Below are 24,310 nucleotides of genomic sequence, written 5' to 3'. Positions count from 1 at the left end.
TCTGTTCCTAATTCCTCACTTCTGTTGAAATATTTTTGAAGAGCTGATTTTTTTGCATGCAAAGCATAGCACAAATAATGAGGGTGTAAAATAGCTGCCATTTGTCCAGTACTTATGGTTTTCCTGTCTTTAATGCATTTTGTCTAATCTGCATGACATCCCTTTGATATAGTACAGAGATGCTTTGGGTTGCCAGCAATACAGGCCTCATTCCAAGTGGTATAAGGGAGAAGGGGAGTGACTTGGCTCGTGGAACTAAGTCTGGGTGTGTGGGTCTTGCTGCCCTCCTTTGGACACATGCCAGGCATTAGGCCTCAACTCTCACTGCCTCTCACTCTACTTTCTTTTACTTTGCCTCTCTCTTGGGCAGGCACTGCCGTTGGTTGGCTCCAACAGCTCTAGGCTTGTACCTGCATAGCTCTAAGTCCACAAGAAGGGAGGTTCTAGAATTAATTGCTGTGATGGGTTGGGAGAGCCCGGATGCTGTGGCCAGGATCCACTGAGGCAAACAAAGGTGTTGTCACTCTGAGAGTGGGGGAGGTGGTTACCCAAGAACTGCCCTGGGCCGTCAGTAGAAGAAGGGGGTTGATACTGGGTGGGCAGCGCATTGCATAGGTAGACAGGATCATCCTTTTTTCAGACAGGGAAACAGAAGCCTATCTCTTTTCATTTTCTTTTTATACCTCACATGAGGTTGGTCTTGCTGAAAGTGCAGGCCTGTGACATTACAGCTCTGTCCCAGGGCAGGCTCACTGCCCAGTGCGAGCTGTGGATTTCTCCCTGCACAGAACCATCCCTGGGCTCCTCTGTTGTGAGTATGCCTGCATCTCTCTGGAGCCTGGTTGTAAGTTATATAGCAGCAGCCAGGGCCTTTTCCCCAAGACCCAAAGAGGAATTAATTGTGCCTTGATCTGCACCTGCAGAAGGCACTCAGCAGCTCTTACCCAGTGTGAACTTTGAGCTCCTACAGTGCCTTCAGGAGCAGGTATCTATGGAAGTTTGTTTTCTGCCCTCCTCACAGTTCATTTCCCTCTCTGGTTTCTGTTGGTGTTTTCCTTGCCTGTCTTTCCCAGCAGAAGGTTTTGTCCCTTTTTAACTCCCTTTGTGAAGGACTAGTAAAGCTGAAATGAATTTGTGAGTTGCCACCTGTCTGTGCTCCAGTTCTCTCTTCTCACATTATCTCTACCAGTGGTGTCATTGTTGAGATCGTCTTAAAATGCCAGCCCAGCTTTTTGGCAGCAAGCTTTTGGGCGGAAGGAATGAAACGTGATCCCTAACTGGCAGCTTGATTGCATTCCAGGCTCACTTCTGTGGTAGAGGATGGATTACTGGTGCCAAAGGGCAGAAGTAGCACTCTGCTAGCACCCTCAGAGCTTCTAGTATGCCATTTCCACTTTCGTGTTGTCAAAAATGCCAACATTTCCAGCCAAGTTGGAAATTTTTATGTTCCCTGTGTTCTGACAAAAGCCTTCTTTAATTTTGTAAACAGGGAGAGGAATTTTTGTTTCAGAATATGGATATTGAAGGATTTTTTTGTACAGAGTGGTAGAACCGGCCCTGTTTAACGCTGGTCCATATTGACTGGATTGGGGGTGATACGTGTACCCCGCTTCCCATACTTTGATGGAGAAAGGGAGGTAAAAACTTGGAAGAAAAAGTCTTTATCCAGCCGTTCAATTCATACAGTGTGTTTTGCACTTTTATACTTTTCTATTTATCCAACTTTGGTTAAAATTAAGAGGGAACAGTTGGGCAAGGAATATAGTTTAGATAATGAGCAAAAATTCCTCCGATATGTGAACATGGAATATCTTTCTATTTATTGGTTTGTCTTTAGTTGATCTTAACAGTGTTTTGTAGTTCCCTTTTGTTAAAGTTGTTAGGTGTTTTTATTGATGCTATTGTTAATTGTTTTCTTAATTTGATGTATAGAATATACAATGGATTTTTTAATACTGGTTTTATATCCTACAACCTCACTGAACTTGTTTATTGGTTCTGATTTTTTGCGTGCATTCTTCAGTGTTTTCTACATACCAAATCAAGTCATTTGTAAATGGAGATAGTTTTAGTTCTTCCAATTCAGTCTGCGTGCTTTTTTTTTTTTTTTTTTTTTCTTTTTCTAGTCGGATTTCCCTGGCTAGAACGTCTACCACAATGTTGAATAGAAGTAGTGAGAGTAAACATCTTTCCTCGTTCTTGATCTTAGGGGGAAAGCATCTGGTCTTTGACCATGTTGTTGATGGTGTGTGTGTGTGTGTGTGTGTGTGTTTCTTTTTTGAGATGGAGTCTGGCTCCATTGCCCAGGCTAGAGTGCAGTAGCGCAATCTCAGCTCACTGCAACTTCCACCTCCTGGGTTCAAGCGATCCTCCTGCCTCAGACTCCCGAGTAGCTGGGATTGCAGGAGTGCACTGCCACGCTGGGCTAATTTTTGTATTTTTAGTACAGATGGGGTTTCACCATGTTGGTCAGGCTGGTCTGGAACTCCTGACCTCAGGCAATCCGCCCGCCTCGGCCTCCCAAAGTGCTGGGATTACAGGTGTGAGCCACGGCGCCTGGCCTGGAGGTGGTCTTTATCAGGTTGAGGGAGTTCTCTTCTAATCCCTGCTTGTAGTGTTTTTAGCATGAAAGCATTTTACTGTGTTTAGAGAATATGTTGTTTTTTGCCTTTTATTATATTAATATGACAACTATGATGTATACTGAACAAACATTACATTGCTGGGGTAAGTCGCACTTGGCCATAATGTTAATTCTTTTGATATGTTGCTGAATTGGGTTTGCTAGTATTTTTTTGAGGATTTTTAATGTTTACATTCATAAGAGATACTGAAGATACTGTACTTGAGAAATTATCTTAAACAAATAATTTTAAGTAAGCAAACATCTGCAGTAGGAATTAAACAACACAACGTGCGGAACACACTTAGCACAGTGCCCAGCACCTACTAAGCATCAGCTTATGGGAATTGCTTTTTTTTGGCAGATGGTCGTTTAATGTCGTGACTCAGAGCATAGGATGTTGAGTTGAACAGGCCTGGGTTTGAATCCTGGCTTCCTCCACCTCCTTGTTAGCGGTGTAGCTTTGGGCATATTGTGTCCGGATGCCTTAAGTTTTTTTATTTTTAAGACCAAAGTGACAATAGTCCTTCTCTCAGGGTTGTCAGGAGGATTTAATGTGACTATGCACAACCAAACCTAGGACCTGGTACACAGTTAAGTGCTGTGATTCTATTAGTTGTTACTTTTCTTGTTACTTTTAAAGATACTGACTGCAGTGGTATTATGAGGGTGAAAAATTGAAAACAATTCAACTATCGATAAACAGATGATTGATTAAATATAGTAAATGCACACAGTGTCATAGTAAGTAGTCTTTAAAATTGACTAGATTAATACTGATCTAGAAAAATATTGGTGGTGTGCAAAAAAGCAGTTTTTATACGTGTGTATAGAATTCATGTTTATGAATGCATTAAAGTCTAGAAATGCATATATATCAAATTGTTAGTTTAATTTGGGGAGCTTATGATTGCTTATAGTGGAACTGTGACTTAATTTAAAAATAGGTGTATGTTTTATTGGGAAAGAAGGATATACATTTCTTTCTAGCAGGAAAATTTGGAAGCTTAAAAAGTATTTGAGGTTTTAATTGTGTTTGTTGATTTGTCCTCAGTTATTTTCATAACCTTGTTTGAATTTATTATCTAATTAAGCCATATGCATGTTAAAAAAAGTAATAAAAGCTTCTAAAAAAGATATATGAGAAAAGATTTTCATCCATTCACAAATTTTGCCTTTCTTCATGTGGACTACCAGAATTAAATTTTTTTGACTGTCTACTGGTTGTTGGCGCAGACTCTGTTCTAGATGTTGTAAATACCAAGAAGAATACAAAGTGGTCTCTACCCCGGGGACAGAGAGACCAAACAGATCTGCAGCCAGCTGATTTCAGGGGGCGATGGAGTAAATGTTTAGCACACGCGTGGTCAGAGCCGAGCAGGGTCTCAGGCTAGCAGTAGACTTGTGTTTTCAAGAATGCATAGGGGTGTGTCTGGCAGACAGGACAAGAATTGCAGATAGTAGAAACAGCCTTTGCAAAAGGCCTGGAGCTCTGCAAATTCAAGAAGATATTTATGAAAAGCAGCCAGCCTTCGGGCTCATTATCCTGTCTCTGTGCAGCTTCCTCTTGAGAGAGCTAATTATAGTCTAGTTAGTAGGCTGCCACATTTCTTACTCCCTTGGAGAAGAATCTCAATTAGCAGGGAGTGGGTGAATCTGAAAGCCTGTCAGGATAGCAGCTTCTTCAAAGTGACCCTGCTGCAGTGAAGCAGATAGTTGTCTTTTCTTTAGAAAATGAGGCATTTTCTCCCCGTTGTGCTTCTGTCCGTCAAAGCCTGCCTCAGGAGAAGAGAAGGAAAAGCTTTGTAGTTTAGGTTCTGGCTTTCCTGGCAGATAGGCAATGAGCAGATATTTCTTAGTTTCTGTGACGTTTTGTTGGTCCTCATAGATGAGTGTTTAAATTTTCTAAGCGAACAGTATGGCCCAAAGCTTCTAATTCCAAGTTCCAGACCTCAGACTTGAGTTCATGTTTGTCTTTAGACTGATAGCACCCTGGGGTGATTCAGGGTTGGGTGAAAATTATAATATCACTCTGTAGAAATTTCATGAGTCATTTTTAAGTGGTTTATCCTGATTCTATAAAAGGTGGAATGGAGCTCAGATGATTTTTAAAGAATCAAAGGAGGTGATGCTTGCTGGGAACTGAAGGTTCCCATCTGCTTATTTCGGATTTCTACCTGAGACTATCAGATGAAAGAAGTGGCCCTCCCATGGCCGTCTTTGCAGTGGTGGCTGAAGATACAGTTAATTATTTCTTTGGGCTTAAAGAGAACTTCCCCTTAAGATGATTTTATGTGTAACACATGCTCTTGTATTATGTGAAAATGTTAAAATTGATGTAATGGCACAAGCCTGCAGTTAAAAATACTCAATTTCACACGTTTCTGCCTTAGTTAAAGCTCTAGAAAAAGAGGTTAGATACTGCCAGATGTCTGCTTAGCAGAAAAGCCTAAAGAAAATGGGAATCCAAATGGCTAGTAGAGTTCAGTACTGGTTAATTTAGCTGAGAAATACTGAATGTTAAACCTGGGTGTGAGACTCTTCATCTTCTGCTGTAACCATGGTCCAGTTGCAGATACAGCTTATTTGTCCAGTTAAAGAATGGCTCATTCTACATAGTAGAATTTCCTAGTTAACTGAAACTGGGTACCTTTCTGATGATCCAGCCCTCCTTTTAAATTTAATCTTAATTTCTGGTGTCCAAAAAGCTAGGAAACATAGGCTAAACTTATTTTTAAACAGTATGTTAGTTAAGTTTTCAAGTAATTGGCTCAGTTGGTTTTTATCCTCCAAAAGCCTTTGCAGGTGTTTCAGTTCAAAGCATTGTGTCCAGCTCTTAATCTAGAAAATAAATATACTTTTGTCCTTTGTTTTCCTGAATTTCCAATTGAAATGGGAAGTGTGAATTACATTCTTCACTAGCACACAGATCACTGAAAAATTGAATCTTAAGTTGTTGTGCGGGGTCATTGTGCTGTTATTGTACAGATATGATTTGACCCCTGTACTGTCAACCGTATTCTAAGCATTTTGGGTTTAGGTGTTTTTATGTGCATGTGTTTGCTTTTCGTAGTTTCTATTAGGCTATTAGGCCTTCAGCTCACTTATTAACATTACTTTGCACGTCCTCCTTCTCACTATCTCTGTAGTTAGTTGCTTCTAATCTGCTTAGGGAATCAGCTAAGTAAGCTTGTTAAATTTGTTTCCAAAGGGTAAGTAAAAAGACAGGTAGAACTCCTAAAGTTCAGTTTAAAAAGCCCTTCATTGGCTGCTTGGTATGCCCTTTCCTCCTTCCCTTCTTATTTTTTATTTTTTTTATTTTTTTTTGAGACGGAGTCTCGCTTTGTCACCCAGGCTGGAGTGCAGTGGTGCTGTCTTGACTCACTGCAACCTCTGCCTCCTGGGTTCACGCCATTCTCCTCCCTCAGCTTCCCGAGTAGGTGGGGCTACAGGCACCCGCCACCACGCCTGGCTAATTTTTTGTATTTTTAGTAGAGACGGGGCTTCACCGTGTTAGCCAGGATGGTCTCGATCTCTTGACCTCGTGATCCGCCCGCCTCAGCCCCCCAAAGTGCTGGGATTACAGGCATGAGCCACCGCGCCCGGCGTCATCCTTCCCTTCTTTGGGAGACATTTCATACAGGTGTTGGTGATGAAGGGCGTGCCTTCTCGGTATGGTTTGTGATACACTGTTGTGTGACATCTTCAGGCAGTTTAGACAAGTTATGATCAACTTTGAAAAATATATGCTCTTTGAGGACCGAAACGGAACTGCTTCCATTTTCTTCATGCCTTCCCTGTGCCTTATTTCCCGTATTGTTTTGTGTGTGTCATCTAGTACAGCAACATATATCCTAATTATGGTTCCTCTGGCCCCCAGGTTATTGGCCTATTACATGAGAATATAAAAAGAATGAAAGCTAAATATTTTTGCTTTAAACAGTCAGTCATCTTTTATAGAAATGGTAGTGTGAAAGAATTAAAACAGGAGAATAAATAATAAAATATGAGAAGAAGGTCTTATATTCACATATTTACCGTATCTACTGCTCTTTATTTCTTTATGTAAATCCAAGTTTCCAACTGGTATCATTTTTCCTTTTGCCTGAAGATCTTCCTGTTACATTTCTTGAAGTGCAGGTCTGCTGATGACAATTTCTGTTTGAGTTTTTATTTTGCCTTTATTCTTAACAGATGTTTTCACTGGATATAGAATTCTAGGTTACTTCTAGGTGAATACCATTTTCAAGCTGCCATTTCCATTGTGTTCTGGCTGGCAGGGTTTCTGATGAATTCTGCTGCTGCTGTTATGTTTGTTGTTCTGTGTACTATGTCTTCCCCTGGCTGCTCTTGTCTGGGCCTAACAGTTTGATTATGGTGTGCCTCAGTATGCGTTTCTGTGTGTGTGTCTTGCTTGGGGCATGCAGCTTCTTGGATCTGTAGGTTTCTAGTTTCTCTCAAATTTGGAAGTGTTCTGGCCATCATTTCTTAATCTTTTTCTGTCCTTCCCCTTCTTCCCCTTGTCCTTCGGGCCTGCAGTGTTGTGTGTGTTAGACTGCTGGATATTATCCTTCAGGTCTCTGAGACTCCATTCCTTTTATTTATTTTTTCAGCCTATTTTGTTTCTGTGCTTCTGTGCTTATTTTGGATAAATTCTATTGCTATATGTTTAAGTTCCCTGATTTTTTTCTTTACTTCTGCAATGTCTAGCCTGCACTTAATCTCAATCAGTGAAATTTTCATTTCAGATAATTATGTTTTCTTAAAATCTGTAAGTTCCACTGGATTCTTAAAAAAAACTTCCTTTTTTCTTATGAATATCTATGTATTCTTTTAATATTGAACATAGTTATAATAGAAGTTTAATGTCTTATCTCATCATTTCTCAGAAGTTTACTATTTTCTGATTTTTTTTGCCCCTCCTGATTATGGGCCACATTTTCCTCCTTCTTGTCATGTTTAGGAAATTTTTTTTTTAAGGCTTCTCTGTACATAGTGAAGGAATTTTATATTAGATGTTGTGTATTGTGAATGTTACCTTGTTGAGTGTCTGTGTCTTGTTTTATTTCTTTTAGGAATATCACGCTTTGTTTTGGCAAAGCAGTTAAGTTACTTGCAGGTCTTTCTAATGCCCTGTAGGCCTGCTTTTAAGCTCTGATAGGGCAGATTTCATTTAACTTTCACTCCAGACATACTTCAATCTCACTAAGACCTGACCTCTCTGGGGGTCTCCATTGAATGCCTTGGGTGGGTCACCAAGAACATTCCACTTTGGCTGGTTGGAGCTTCCCTACTTGTGTAAACTCTAAGAGTTGTTCATTTCACACCTTCTTGGTCATTTTCTGCCTTGCTTCGTGGAAGTTCACTCACACATGTGAGGCCTAGAACTCAGCACATTTCTGTAGCCCTCTTTCTGTGTAGCTTCCTGTAATTTCTAGCACCCTCAACCTCTCTGAACTCTGTTCTTTATTGTCTGCAGTATCTAGTCTGCAGGGCTACTAAGTTTAATTTGAGGTCCCCTTCCCTGTACTTGGTGACCTGGAAATTATTAACACCTCCAGACAGAAAGTTGGGGTGATTGTATAGCTTACCTTGTTTGTTTCTTTTCTTGCAGGGAGAAACAAATAAATCTATATCTTTATGCAAATTAGCTGAGCAGCCAAGTTCTGCACTGCCTAGTATCCAGTGCCTGCACGTAGTTCTTTCAGATATACTCTCAGGTTTTCTAGCTATTTATTGCAGGAGGTTAAGTCTGGTCCACACCTAGTCTATCACTGATGCAAGCAAAAAATTTCAGGAATTCCATTGAAATTGGTCCATTGAAAATAATTCTTGGCAGCTGAGTACTGTTCTAAATGACATGCCTGCATGTGTTAGAAGACCGAATTAAACATAATTTACATGAATTTGTGAGTGAAGCATGATAGTGTCCTCATGTCTCCCATTTATTTTTTACCTGTCCCACAGACTAGAACTGTTCCTACTCAGCAGAATGATTATGGTTTAAGGTAGTAGAATAATGACATCTGTTCAGATGTTCTTAGAGCTCCCCAGAGGACAGATAGGCTGAGTGAGATCTGTCCTTGTCACCGCTAATGCTGACAGTACTCAGTGGGTGACTTCTCCTTTGGGTTGTTCTTATTCTTTACGTTAGACTTAAATTTTCATTTTGGGAAGGCCATTATGAACCACTTTCTGAATCCACGGGAAGTCTGTGCTAATAGCACTGTGCATGTGAATCAATAAAAAATGGATGTATGGGTTGAAAGAACCATCTTGAAATAGCATGGCATAACAAGACAATCTGGGGGATTTAAAGGCACAGTGAAAGGAGCTAATTTGCATAAGGACATGGATTTGTGAGGATGTCTTTCTCTCCTCCTCCCCCTACCCTGTGTTGAATAAACTGAGCCTTGTAATTTGGAGTGCATTGTTGTTGAGTTTCAGGGAGCATTGGGGTCTTGAGTAGACACAAGACTTCGCTGTTGATAATTTAGCTTAAGAAGCGACTAGATCAAGGAAAACAGGAATTCTGTATATTTTTTGGATCACAAAGATTTATTTCAAACTTATTGGTAAAGAACTAATGCCCCTTTGAGAAATCATGAATATTGCCAGCTACAGATGTTGGTTTTTGTTTTATTTAAATTACTCTTAAGTTCTTTGTTTAGCCTCCTAAATGACTCACTCTTATACTTGATGCATAAACTTTAATTTTGCATCATTGAAGTGTTGTTATAAATTTGTTGATTTTTAAGAATCCAAAGATGTTTCTTTTTTCTTGACACAGGGTCTTGCTCTGTCACTCAGGCTGGAATGTAGTGGAGTGACCCTGGCTCACTGCAGCTTCAGGCTCCTGGGCTCAAGTGATGCTCCTGCCTCAGCCTTCTGAGTATCTGGGACTACAGGCACATGCCACCATATCTGACATATTTTTTTATTTTTAAGAGACAGGACCTTGCTATGTTGCCCAGGCTGGTCTTGAACTCCTGGCCTCGAGCAGTTCTCCCATTTTGGCCTCCCAAAGTGGTAGGACTACAGCTGTGTTTTTTTTTTTTTTTTTTTTTTTTTTTTAATTTTAAATGCAACTTGAGGAGTATTGATTGAATCCACTGCTGTTTAAAAAATTTAAAAGTTAATGAGCTTATGAAAAAAATGTTCATCTTCACTAAAAAAGAAATGCAACATAGAAGATGAAGTCTTTTTTCCACCTGTCAGATTGATTAAAGTTTAAAAATGGTAATATTAAATGTTAGCAGTGGTGTGGAAGGATGAGTACTTCTTTGAACTTCTAGGGGAAATGTACATTTATATGACCTCTCTGATAATTTTGGCACTATGCATCAAGAACTTTTACACTCTTTGACCCACTGTTGTTGCTTCTAGGGTTTTCATTCCTAAGACGATTGGAAATTCAAACAAACAAACAAAAAATGTAGGAAGGCATTTGCAATATTGCATTTCTAATGGTGAGGAATTAGAAACACCCTAAATGTCTAACCATAAGAGTGCTTCACTTGTGCCATTTTCCAATTACAAAGTACCATACAATTATTAAAATGGTGGTTATGAAAAATATTTCATCACAGAGGAAAAATTTACATATTTGAAGTAAGCACTATTCCAATATGATACATACTCATCTCAGCTGCTACTTTAAAATACCCAAGTGACCAAGTACAGTGGCTCATGCCTGTAATCCCAGTACTTTGAGAGGCCAAGGTGGGAGGATTGAGTGACAGTAAGACCCTTTATCTTAAAGAAAAAAAAAAAGCATGGATGGTCAGAAATGTCCCAGAATGTGAAAATAACTGTTTCTAGGTGGTGGTTTTATGAGAGATTGTTTTCTTCTTTTTATTTGTTCTGTTTTTCAAAATTTGAGTGCAAAAGTATTCTGGGTATGTGAAAGCAAGTATGATCTTTGTAGCTTCATTCTGGGCTTAACCTAAGGCTTTCCAGACCCTAGAGGGGCACCTCAGACTCCAAAAGAGTATGCAAAAGTATGAAAAAGTGTGTGTGTGTGTGTGTGTGTGTGTGTGTGTGTGTGTGTGTGTGTGTATAGTTTTTGTTTTTTAAAAAACATTGGTTTCTGTGCTTACTGTTCAGATAAAAATTTCGATGATGAAGATTCTGTGGATGGTAACAGACCTTCCTCTGCTAGTTCTACGTCATCCAAGGCGCCACCAAGTTCTCGGAGAAACGTTGGAATGGGAACCACCCGCCGGCTTGGTTCATCCACCCTGGGATCCAAGTCTTCAGGTTAGTCTAAGCTCTGTGTGGCGTTCTAGGGTCAGCTATGCCAGCTTTTCAAACCAGAGATGCAAGTACTTGCCTGTGGTAGCCCTCAGAAGTGATACAGTCCCCGTATGCAGCAGGTTTCTGCCTGCTATTCTTTAATTGAATTAGCATTGCAGTACTGATGCTGATTAGCTGGTAAGTTGTAAATTTGAGCTACTGTGTTGACTTTTGCCACATTCTGCTAAGGCGGAGCCTATAGAAGAAGGAAACTAGCACAGAGGAAAGCATAGCTCCGAGATAAAAGCAAGAGCGCACCCTCATCGCATTGTTTAGTTATCTGGATCCAGCAATGCCTGAAACCACTAGGGGCGTTTTAGACAATTTCTATTTAACAAGACTGAGAATAATCCAGAAGTCACACTGTAACTCCTGTCTTTAAAATACATCTTGTGGACCGGCCCCTAGGTATTGGGGCGTGTGTGCATGCTCCGCATGCAGGTCGGGCTGTGGGTGGTGGAGACAGCCACCTCTGCTCCAGTTCCCGGTGAGCCATGGTGAGGTGGCAGCTGTTGGTGTGTCTGTTGGATGGTAGCGTGAAGTGAAGCTGGGCCAGCGGGAGGTAGCTCTGTGGGAGTGGAAGGCCCATGTTTCTCTACCTGGACTGCAGGCTCTTCATGCAGGGAGGGCAGAGCTCAAGACCTCAAAGACAATCTGTAGAAAGCTGGGTAGCAGCAGCTCCACAGAAGAGTGACCAGACTGTTAAAAGAAAAACAAACAGAAAACGGCAACCACAAAAAACCCCATCCAACAGGCCACAACCTCAAAGATCAAAGGTAGATAAGCCCACAAAGATGAGAAAGAATCAACACAAAAGCGCTGAAACATCTTTTCCTTCAGATAACCGCAACCCCTCTCTAGCAAGGGCTCAGAACTAGGCTGAGACTGAGATGGCTGAAATGACAGAAGTAGGCCTCAGAATATGGATAATAATGAACTTCACTGAGCTAAAGGAGCACGGGGTTGGGGTTAGGGTTAGGGTATTCACATAGGAAGAGAGGAAGTCAAACTATCTTTATTTGCAGATGACATGATCCTATATCTAGAAAACCCCATTGTCTCAGCCCAAATCTTCTTAAGCTGATAAGCAACTTCAGCAAAGTCTCAGGATACAAAATCAATGTGCAAATATCGCTAGCATTCCTATACATCAACACCAGGCAAGCAGAGAGCCAAATCGTGAATGAATTCCCATTCACAATTGCCACGAAAAGAATAAAATACCTAGGAATACAACTAACAAGAGAAGTGAAGGACTTCCTCACGGAGCACTACAAAACACTGCGCAAAGAAATCAGAGACGATACAAACAAATGGAAAAACAGTCGGTGCTCATGGATAGGAAGAATTAATATTATGAAAATGGCCATACTGCCCAAAGCAATTTATAGATTCAAGCTATTCCCATTAAACTAACATTGACATTCTTCACAGAATTAGAAGAAACTATCTTAAAATCCATATGGAACCAAATAAGAGCTCATATAGCCAAGACAGTCCTAAGCAAAAAGAACAAAGCTGGAGGCATCACGCTGTCCAACTTTATACTATAAGGCTACCCCTAACCAAAACAGTGTGGTACTGGTACAAGAACAGACACACAGACCAATGGAATAGAATAGAGAACCCAGAAATAAAGACCCCACGACTACAACCATCTGATCTTCAACAAACCTGATAAAAACAAGCAATGGGGAAAGAATTCCCTGTTTAATAAATGGTGCTGGGAGAACTGGGTATCCCTATGCAGAAAATTGAAACTGGACCTCCTCCTTACACGCTATACAAAAATCAACTCAAGATGGATGAAAGAGTTAAAATTTAACTCAAATTGTAAAACCCCAGAAGAAAATCTAGGCAATACCATTTAGGACATAGGCATGAGCAAAGATTTCATGACAAAGACGCCAAAAGCAATTGCAATGAAAGCAAAATTTGACAAATGGACCTAATTTAACTAAAGAGCTTCTGCACAGCAAAATAAACTATCAGAGCAAACACACAACCTACAGAATGGGGGAAAATTTTTGCAATCTATCCATCTGACAAAGGCCTAACATTCAGAATCTACAAGGAACTTAAATTTACAAGAAAAAACAACCCCATTAAAAAGTGGGCAAAGAAAATGATCAGACACTTAGGAAAAGAAGACGAACATGCGGCCAGCAAACGCATGAAAAAAAGCTCGACATCACTGATTATTAGAGAAATGCAAATCACAATGAGATACCATCTCACACCAGTCAGAATGGCTATTATTAAAAAGTCAGAAAAACAGTAGATGCTGGCGAGGTTGTGGAGAAAAAGGAGTGCTTTTACCCTGTTGGTGGGAGTGTAAATTAGTTCAACCACTGTGGAAGAGACTGTGTCAGTTCCTCAAAGACCTAGAGGCAGAAATACCATTTGACCCAGTAGTCCCATTACTGGGTATATATCCAAAGGAATGTAAATCATTCTGTTACAAAGATACATGTGTGCATATGTTCATCCCAGCACTATTCACAATAGCAAAGACCTAGAGTCAACCTAAATGCCCATTAAGACTGGGTAAAGAAAATGTTGTACATATATACCATGGAATACTATGCATTCATAAAAAGGAACAAGATCATGTCCTTTGCAGGGACATGGATGGAGGTGGAAGCTGTTATCCTCAGCAGTTTAACGCAGGAACAGAAAACCAAATACTGCATGTTGTCACTTATAAGTGGGAGCTGAATGATGAGAACACATGGACACATGGGTGGGGAAAACACACACTGGGACCTGTTGCAGGGTTTGTGGTGGGAGGAGGGAGAACATCAGGAAGAATAGCTAATGTGCTGGTCTTAATACCTGGTGATGGGGTGATCTGTGCAGCAAACCACCATGGCACACGTTTACCTATGTAACAAACCTGCACATCCTACACATGTACCCCTGAACTTAAAAGTTGGGAATAAAAATAAATAAGATAAAATACATTTTGTTCTTACAAGTAACGTGGTTCCTTGTGAGACCAGTAAGGATGTTGCATTAAATAAATTGTAGGAGATTTCTCCCATAAATTCTTCCTTTCACTCCTAATGTAGACAGTTTAGTTGTTATATACAACTCTCATTTTCTGTCAAGTTTCACATTTACATGCCAATTCCTTCCGAAATTTACCTCAGAAAAATTGTGTAGCTGCTGCTTTTAGAACCATTTTCACTGATGGCTTTAGCTTTTGCGCTCTTGGTGGTGGTGGGGATAGTGGTGGATGGGGAATCCCATGAGCCAAAAAAGATGAAGCCGAAAGGACCAAATAAAAGCTATACTTGTGATTAGCATTAAAATGCTGTCTCCTGATGGCCTCTCCTGAATTCTGAACTGGCCCTAGAATATTGGTATCTTGACCAGACCAGCATGGGACCACTCTGCCTCCTGACCCCAGCATCCGTGATAGAGGAGCTGTAGGAATGTTAATTGTACTTATTTCCAGTTCTTTCTAATCACTTTTTTGGTGTATTTTAAAACATTTTACTTTTTGTTATTGAGTTTAAATTCACATAACATAAAATTAGCCATTTTAAAGGGAATGTTTTCAGTGTTTCATCTACCTTGTAGCATATATCAATACTTTGTTCCTTTTAATGCCTGAACAGTCTTTCTTTTTTCTTGATCTATTCTTGGGTAATTTTCCGTTGCACAAACAAGGCTTAGAAAATTACTAGACTGGTGCTTTCCTTCCCATCCCGCATCCATACCCTTTCCAGAAGTCCCTGCTGTGTAGATTATGTACATATCAGCTCGGTTTTCCCTTCAGCCCTGCACTTATCCTTTTTTCCATGTTGTTTAAAACCATTGTCATGAATTTCCTGGTTTGCTCCTCCTCATCAGATACCCTAGGCTCAGGGACTGTTGTTGGCCTGTGAGTCCTCTTTGGTATGTGTGAGTACATGGTGTAGGGCTTCATGCAAAGGAGGCATTCAGGGCCTATCTGCTCAATGGGATCCGGTTTTTATGCTGAAACAGACACAGAGCACCACATCACAGTGAGTAACTATTGGCCTTTAGAGTAGTTAGCTTTTCCACGGTGTGAGTGATCTTCAGCAAGAGTGATGACACACATTTACTGCTACCTGGGATTGTCTTTAAAGCTCCTTTCTGTCTGGATAATTATCAGGACCCCGAACACCAGATACATGTGTGGTAAGAAAGTCTTAGAAAAGCAATCAGACTAATCCATGTAAATCATTAATGGGGGTTATGAAGATGACTATAGACACCAGTTTTTAAAATGTGAAAAAATCTGATAAAGCATCACTTGATTTTCATGCATAAAAGGGAGCTCAGATTAGCGAAAACAAATACTTTCTTCACATACTTTTAAGTATACAAAGCATCTTAGGATAACTTTGTAGGAGAAACTTGTAACTGATTCTTAAATGAAAAAAATGACAGTTATCATGAGTTCAAGGAAATAGAAATGTTTTCAAACTAATATAAAGTTAAATAAAACTGAAATTATTTAGGACTGGTTTGAATAGTCACAAATTTGTAATGCTGAATTCCTAGTAATTACAGTTTAAGTTATTCCCTGAAGAATTAAATTTTCTGCTTGATCCATTTATTAGGAATCTTTCAAAAGACTTGTATATTAATACAATATCTAAACCCTTTAAAACCATACCCTCCCTGCTTAAACAGGTAGTCTAAGTGACCTTAAGCTAATGTATATAGCATTGTAGAATTACTATATTTCATCTTGATATGAAGTCAGTAATGTTTGTCAATTTCATGACACTCCAAAGTTATATAAAGCCTTTCTAAAAAATAGTTCTGAATCTTCCAAAACAGAATTTTGATTGTGTATGTTTAGATTTCTTCAGTGTATGTGTTATATACATTGTTTCATATTTTTTGAAATTCTTTTTTACAGCTGCAAAAGAAGGAGCTGGTGCTGTGGATGAAGAGGATTTTATTAAAGCATTTGATGATGTACCTGTAGTACAGGTCAGTGAGGATATTTGAGTATGATTACAAACAAGGGTAGACTTTCTTCACATTTTATTTTTCAAGTATGCCTGTGTAATGTTCTTTACTAGGTCAGGTAATTTTAACTGTCAACACTACAGGAGATCTGAGGTGCAGACTAGAAAATGTTGGAGCAAAAGTCAAGGCCCAAGATCATCTTTCAGTAAGAACAGGAAAGACATTGGTTGCTCTATTATTAAGTTTATGAATCAGGTCACATAAAAGAGAAAGAAATAGGTGATGCTCAATTAGAAAATAAAAAAGGCATATTTATTTAGGGATTTTTTTTTTTTTAGAAAAATTCATAAATTTGAAGGATTTTGGTGTCTGAAAAGTTACAGAGAATGATTTAATAAGAGCTTAGTTTATACCTTGTTTGATGCTTCACTTTAAATACCTAACAGATGAAACAAAGATTATTTATAAAAATTGGGATACAGCCACAAGTTTTTGACTGCTTTGTGCCTTAGTATCATCTATTGCTGGTTGAGACTAATACTTTTCCTCAGCCTACACCGGCTGTCTGTGCTCTGGATTCCTGTGGCACTTACAAGTCTGTTATGTACAACTCTCTTTGCCACCTTCGTTGCCGTATGTGTATAAAGCAGGTAACAAGAATCTCAGTGGCCTGGGCAACATGACAAAACTTCATCTGTACAAAAGATACAAAAATCATCTGTGGTGGCAGATGCCTGTAGTTCTAGCTGCTCAGGAGAGTGAGCTGGAAGGCTCCCTTGAACCCGGGAGGTGAAGTTTGTTGTGAGCTGAGATTGCGCCACTGCACTCCATCCTGGGCGACAGAGTGAGACCCAGTCTCTTAAAAAAAACAAACAAAAAAACTATCTTGGGTTCAGGTTCATCCTTAAGTACTTGACCTGACCTTCCCAGCATACATCAAGATTGATTATACCCTATACCCTACCTGTTTTCTAAGTAAGATGTGGAGATAAATGAGAGTGTACATTTGAAAGTCTTTAAAATTATAGGTATAGTGTCATGTTATAAATAATACTAAGAGTAAGAAATGACTTAGGCATCACTGACTGTTTCCCATTAGGCTTGTTTCTCTTTGTACATGAAATCATCTGTTAAGTTTATAGTAAAGCTACGTTTGAGGCAGGGTTGTTCACATATGGCAGCAAATCTTGTGGGTACACATTTATAGTGAGAAAGATCCTCATTATAGACAAAACTCTGCAGATATTTTCTCATAGGTGTTTCTTAAAAATTAAATAATTTCTTTTATTAAATGGTCTTGACTTCATGTATTTAAGAAGTAATCTGTTTATTCTGCATGTTTTTATATTGATTGTAAATTAATTTTGCTTACAGATTTATTCCAGCCGAGACCTTGAGGAATCCATAAACAAAATTAGGGAAATACTATCTGATGACAAGCATGATTGGGAGCAGAGAGTAAATGCTGTAAGCTGTTGACCTCATGTGATTACATTTTCATAAGATGTATTTAAATATCTCATACTTTATTATGAAATCAGGGCACAACTCTAATGAATTTTAAATAGTATATATTTTAAATACAAATTATCGTATTTACACTTCACCCTTTTAGTAGAGTATCTCCTTTTATTTTTATTTTGGAAACACACCAACTTAAACCTTTATGAATCATCTAGTCTTTTAACAAAGACCTAACTGTGGAGTGTATGGTGACAGCCTCCACTCTCACCTTAGGAGAAATTTCATTCTGTGATTGTTTGCCTTTAAAGTGGCTTTTTTGTGGCAGTTTTAGTATATGTCCCCCAATATTCTTTTCTTTCTTCATATCACTTGCTAGAAAGTTGTGTCTCCTTTATTTTTAAAAGTAGATTAATGGAAAGTGGGCTGGGCGTTAAAGCGAGGGTGTGTCTGATCTGAGAAGGCTATTTTCTACTGGTTGGCTGGCAAGAAGGGAGGTGGTACCATTGCCATTGTATTGTATTTTAAATTCAGACCAGCCAGTTAATGGTTCAGTGGAGGATAATGGTTCAGGTAGGAATGCTGCTTCCTTTGGTTCATTAAATAAATGGCAGTTGAAGCGGGGTGTGAGGGGAGGTAAGCTTAGGAGGGGCTTTTCACAAGCCAAAAGTTTTTAGTTATTTATCATTAGTGTTGTAGGATCTATAAATACTTTAAGATATTTCAAATGTAAAACTTTTTTTGCAGAAATTACAATATATGTGTCACAAATACTCCAGTTAAAAATTATTTAGTCTTATTTGTGGTATGTAGATTTGTTTATTATATTAGCTAATATTTAACTGGCTGAATTCTTTTGGGAAAGCTTTCTAATCAGTTGAACTTAAACAATTATCTCTTTTGTATTTGATGGCTTCTGTTTTGTATATTCTGTGTTAGAATTGTTTTCTGTTATTCTGAATTTTCTCTATTCCATTAGCTAAAAAAGATTAGATCTTTACTTTTGGCTGGTGCCGCTGAGTATGATAACTTCTTTCAACATTTGCGTCTTTTGGATGGAGCCTTTAAACTCTCTGCTAAGGATCTGCGGTCTCAGGTAGTGCGGGAGGCTTGTATCACGTTGGGGTAAGGACTGCGACGCTCCATATTCTCACCATAAAATAGTGTCACCACAGAGCTTCAGAGATGTCTCCTTGAACTTGTGAGCTGGGTCTCTTTAATGTAACTTCTGACTAGTCTTCAAGACCCATTCCAGTTAACACTTCTGTCAGTGGTTTTACAATACTTTTTGCTCAATTATGTGAAGTGTGACAGATTTTAAATTTTATTTTATTCAGTGATATAGCTCTGAAGCCTTTATTTCAAACTTTGAAGCAGTTATTAATATGGAAAGATGAAACTCTATGAAATCCTGTTTCTCTCATTTTTCATTGATTTTTGCTGGCAGGCAATAGTGTGGTTATCAGAATGTTTGTTCCTAGAAGAGTACTGTAGTTATAAAGTTAAAGGCATTTACTGCAGTAAAATTTTATTCTAGCTATATGTGTACTGGTGATCAAAGCTAATAAAACTTTGTGTTAGAATGTATCTCAGAATATCAAAGCAGCAGCAGCAAGAGGAGGCATCACAGCTGTTTAAAGTTTTGGCTGCAGTCAGATTTTGAAGCCTGAATATTTTATGTTAAGATAAAAGAAAAAATATGAAAAAGGAGCCAAGGGTGCTTTTTCATATTTGTGTTTTATTAATATATCATCAGTTTGTTTGGTATTTTCAGACTAGTTGGGGCAGGTGGGCTGGTATCTGCCTGGAGTCCCTTCTACTTGGAAAGCCAAAGTGGGAGGATTGCTTGAGCCCAGGAGTTCAAGTTCAACGCGGGCAACATAGTGAGATCCTGCCTCTAGAAAACAAAAAGCTCCACAAAGACTAGTTGGAAATTTAAAAAAAAAACAAAAAACAAACAAAAAAACACTTTTGGGCTAAGAACTATTTGCCAAGTTCTCAACATGCACATTAGAAATCTTAGACCCTGGTCCTTTCTAGATAACTTTAAATGAAGGCTCTAGATGTTAAATGGTTTATGTGCTTCACTGTTTCTAAGAAAAATAACTACAGTCCAGTATCCATTTCTTGTTTTAGGCATCTGTCATCAGTTCTGGGGAATAAGTTTGACCATGGAGCCGAAGCCATTATGCCAACTATCTTTAATTTAATTCCAAACAGTGCCAAAATTATGGCCACGTCTGGTGTTGTAGCTGTTAGGTTAATTATTCGGGTAAGTATGTTATAGGCCATACATGAAATAAGCAAGTGGTAAATACCGATGGTTGATAAATATTAGAGGCATTTTTGTTAACATAATTATATTGAGTAATTAAATTTATTAGCATAATTATATTGGAATTTTATATATATATATATATCATCTTTTCCCCCTACTTAATTGTGGCATATGAGCTTTTTATAATCCATAATGTGAATTATGGATGTGTTATAAAGTTAATGAGGTATTGATTGTTAGCTCACTATTGGTTTAAAATATTCGAACATCCGGTGTCTGCTTCTGAGATTATATTGTATTCTTGTTACTTACATATTACTCTTAGTCTTAACCTCCTTAATCCCAGTCCTTCCATTTTAGGTATTGGTACTTGTGGTTTTGCGGTTCACCCAAAAGTTCAATTAATTGCACATAAGCACAGAAACAAAATATTCTCTTTGGTTAGATTTTCTAGGCACTTATTTGTTCAAATTTAAATAATTATCCAAGTAATTTATACACAAGTTTTTAATAAAATCTAATAGTTCACAAAGGTTTAAAATGGTTTTCCACGTTACCTCCCCACCACTTTCAAGTCCTTTTTGCCCAGAAGCAGCTCTTGAAGCTTTGAGGCTTGATGATATTGTCTAAAGTCTATCCAGAATATTCTTGATTATTTTGGTTGTTTACTTTGTATTATTAGTTCTTACTGTTCTTACTTGCACTGCCTACTTTAACTGTTAAACCCAAGGTCATTATTGGACATTTCCGTTGAAACAATATCAAAATACATTGGTCTGATGACTCCTTTCAAACCCACTCAGATCTCTACAGCTGAGATAATTTAGACCTCATAGTAATGATTGTTTTAGGCTTACCTTCATGTCATCATGTTGCCTGTTCTTAACTCTGTAAATTTTCTAATGCCTTTTGACAATATCCTGTGAATTATTTTTTTCTTTTAAAACTCACTGACATTCTAATCTGAATGTATATGTGCTATATAAGTAGATTAGTGAGGAAGTGATTCCTTTAATTTTGTTTTACTTTTGTATTTGCAAGTGTTCACCTCTGTTTTTTGTTGTTCTTCACAGCACACACACATCCCTAGGTTAATACCTGTCATAACAAGCAACTGTACCTCTAAGTCTGTCGCTGTTAGAAGGTAAATTTTAAAGGGTTTTCTCATTGTTTTTAAATTGTTTAAAAACCAAAACAAATTCCAAATCTCCGTCCATGGATAAAATTTCATGTTTAAAATGCTTAGTATTACTTAAAATCACTGCAATAAATGATTTTGAGTTGAAGAATCAAGATCTAAATATTTTGGGAAATGAATATGGACAACCTCTATTATGTTTCTCTGTGTGTGTGTGTGTGTGTGTGTGTATGTGTCTGTGTGAGAGAGAGTGAGTTTGGGGGCTAGTGGCAGAAGGAGAAGGGGAGAGGACCCCCTGTACATTTTTTTCCTGTGATAATCCTCCTACCTTTGTCATTGGTCTGCCCTATTCCCTGAGTAAAAGCAGTAACTGCATGCAAGAAAAAAATACCGTAAACATCAATGGCAGTAGTTTCATATTTGAAAGGTAGGTGTTGTTTGCATCTTCTGTTTAGCGATTTCTGGGATTCTGAATCTTCACTATTACTTAGTTCTGTGCAGTTGTGGGAGATATATCCAGAAGACACAGGCAAATACAACCTGGGTAACTAGCTAGGGGTTTGTTCCCAAGTCCCTGTCTTACATGTGCTGGTGAGCTGCCCTAAACTACGTGTGAGGAGTAAAGACTGTGTTATTTTAGCTCAGACCTATGAAAGAATCCTTCACTCTAAGATTTAGAGCCCGGATGACTTTTGCTAGCTGTTTGCCTTTTTCCCTGGGGTGTCATGTTGATCCTGCTGGGTTTCTATGGGTACAAGACCCTCTTAAGCATGCAGCAGCTCTGGATTTGTCGTTTTAAAATTTATTTTATTATTTTTAGCAAATTGGCCACAGACTGCCTTTTTAAAAATTTTCTTTCCTTTCCTTTTCTTCTTTTCCCTTTTGTTCTCTTCCCCTTTTCTTTTTCTTTCCTTTTTCCTTTCCTTCCTTCCTTTCTTGCCTTTCTTCCTTTATTGCTTTCCTTTCTTTTCTTTTCTTTCTTTTTTTTTTTTTTGAGATGGAGTCTGGCTCTGTTGTCCAGGCTGGAGTGCAGTGGCCGGATCTCAGCTCACTGCAAGCTCCGCCTCCCGGGTTTACGCCATTCTCCTGCCTCAGCCTCCCGAGTAGCTGGGACTAGAGGCGCCCACCACCTCACCCGGCTAGTTTTTGTATTTTTTAGTTAGAGACAGGGTTTCACCGTGTTAGCCAGGATGGTCTCGATCTCCTGACCTCGTGATCCGCCCGTCTCGGCCTCCCAAAGTGCTGGGATTACAGGCTTGAGCCACCGCGCCCAGCCTCTTTCTTTTCTTTCTTTCACCCAGGCTGGAGTGCAGCACACTGTAACCTCAAGCTCCTGGACTTCCGAGTAGCTGGGACTACAGGCACACCCCACCATGGCCCACTAATCTTTTTTTTTTTTTTGTTACTGTTTTTAGAGACGGGGGTCTTATTCTATTGCCCAGGGATGATCTCGAACTCCTGGGCTCAAGCAGTCTTCCCACCTTGATCTCCCAAAGTGCTGGGATTATAGATGTGAGCCACCATGCCCAACCTTTATTTTTTTAATTGGCAAGTAAAAATTGTGAAGACTTATGGTGTACAACATGCTGTGTTGATAATGTGTATACATTTTGGAATGGTTAAATCAAGCTCTTTAACGTGTATCACCTCACATACTTACTTTTTTGTGGTGAGAACACTTGAAATCTACTCTCAGCAATTTTAAAGTATATAATATGTTGTTACTAACTATAGTCACCATCACTATGAAGTACAATCGATCTCTTGAACTTACTCATATCTGCCTGACATTTTGCATACTTTACATCTCCCCGTCTCCCAACCCCCAGCCTCTGGGAACCACCATTCTACTTTCTGCTTCTGTAAGTCCAACTTTATTTGCTTTAGAGGTGGTACCTCACTCTGTCACCCAGGCTAGAGTGCAGTGGCACACTCATGGCTCACTGCAATCTCTAATTTCTGGGCTCAAGTGATCCTCCCGCCTCAGTCTCCCAAATAGCTGAGACCATAGGTGTGTGCCATCACGCCCCCAGCTAATTTTTAAATTTTTTATAGAGATAAGGTCTCACCATGTTGCCCAGGCTGGCCTCAACCTCCAAAGTGCTGGGATTGCAGGTGTGAGCCATTGCACCAAGCCTGAGTCGACCTTTTTGGATTCCTCCACACATAAGTGAGATCATGCAGTACTTGTCTTTGTATGCCTGGCTTATTTCTTTTAAGATAGTATTTTCCAGGTTTATCTGTGTTGTCTTAAATGACAGGCTTTATTTTGTTGTTGTTGTTAAGACTGAATAGATTCTGTTGTGTATGTATGCTGCATTATCTTTATCTCCTCATCTGTTGATGGATACTTAGGTTGATTCCCTATCTTGGCTATTGTGAATAGTCTTGTAATAATCATGAGAGCTCAGATATCTCTTCAACATACTGACTGCATTTTTTTGCGATATATACCTAGTAGTTGGTTTTAGATCCATCTCATTAATAGCTACATGAAAGACAAAAAGAGAAAAGAGGAATAATCCAGCTATCTAAAATCATGAAAAAAGAAATTTATACCTTTCACTGAAAAAATATAACTCCATACTGTGTGACTCAGGTGTGTACCCCCAGCGAATGCAATCTACCCTTGACCTAGGGTTCAGCTTCTCCTGGGGTTAGAGTGGAGCAGCTTCAGCTCCCCCTAGAGATGAGAATGTAAAGTCAGCACACCAGAGGGATGATTGTGAACTTCAGAACCTGACGAGCATCAGTTGAAACATTCCTCTCCCACTTACTCGTCTGACTCATTAGGTATAAGGGTACCCCTCTATAAGGTTTGGAGGATTCAGTCATTAGGTAAAACATTTAGTGAAAGCTTAATTTGTTGCAGCTGTGGCTGTTATTTTCATCTTGCTGCTGTTTTCATTTCGCTAATGTTAGGTTTCCAAGAGAAATTCAGAATGTGTTTTTCCTTGTGTAAGGCAAAATTTCTCCAATAAGATGACACAGATCTTTGTTGTGGAACGTTGCAGGATGTTTAGGGGATTCATCATCTTGGGCTGCCATTACAAAATACTACAGACTGGATGGCATGAACAGCAGATTTATTTCTCACAGTCTAGAGCAAGCTTGTCCAACCATGCAGCCCAGGACAACTTTGAATGCCCAACACAAATTCGTAAACTTTCTTAAAACATTATGAGATTTTTTTAAAGCTCATCTGCTATCATTAGTGTTAGTGTATTTTATTTGTGGCCCAAGTCAATTCTTCTTCTTTCATGGTGGCCCAGAGGAGCCAAAAGATTGGACACCCCTGGCCTAGAGGCTGGAAGTTCAAAATCAGCGTGCCAGCAAGGTCACATTCTGGTGAGGACTCTCATCCTGGCCTGTAGACCAGTGTCCTCCTGTGTCCTCACATGGGAGAGAGGGAGAGCAGGGTGGGAGGGAGGAGAGAGCAAGCTACCTGTTATCTCTTCTTATAAGGACACTAATCTCATAATGAGGGCCCCATTATCATGCCTCATCTAAACCTCATCACTTCCGAAAGGTCCCATCTCCAAATAACCGTCACATTGAGAGT

General features: G+C 39.1%; 1 protein-coding gene across 7 annotated transcripts in view; it reads left to right on the top strand.

Moving 5' to 3' along the window:
• The window catches only part of LOC112617142 (CLIP-associating protein 1-like), a 304,701-nt gene that overhangs the window by 168,773 nt on the left and 111,618 nt on the right, over window positions 1-24,310 (top strand). For all 7 annotated transcript variants that reach the window (XM_025373877.1, XM_025373871.1, XM_025373874.1 and 4 more), the window contains 6 exons: window positions 10,730-10,882; window positions 15,819-15,892; window positions 17,246-17,338; window positions 18,312-18,457; window positions 19,469-19,604; window positions 20,684-20,754. In XM_025373877.1, coding sequence (XP_025229662.1) covers window positions 10,730-10,882; window positions 15,819-15,892; window positions 17,246-17,338; window positions 18,312-18,457; window positions 19,469-19,604; window positions 20,684-20,754 — 673 coding nt within the window. The remainder of the gene's footprint in view (window positions 1-10,729; window positions 10,883-15,818; window positions 15,893-17,245; window positions 17,339-18,311; window positions 18,458-19,468; window positions 19,605-20,683; window positions 20,755-24,310) is intronic.

Source organism: Theropithecus gelada, unplaced genomic scaffold (genome assembly GCF_003255815.1).
Source record: "Theropithecus gelada isolate Dixy unplaced genomic scaffold, Tgel_1.0 HiC_scaffold_15884, whole genome shotgun sequence".
Lineage (NCBI taxonomy): Eukaryota > Metazoa > Chordata > Mammalia > Primates > Cercopithecidae > Theropithecus > Theropithecus gelada.
Note: the sequence above shows the minus strand (reverse complement) of the source record. Positions and strands in the feature narration are given on the sequence as shown.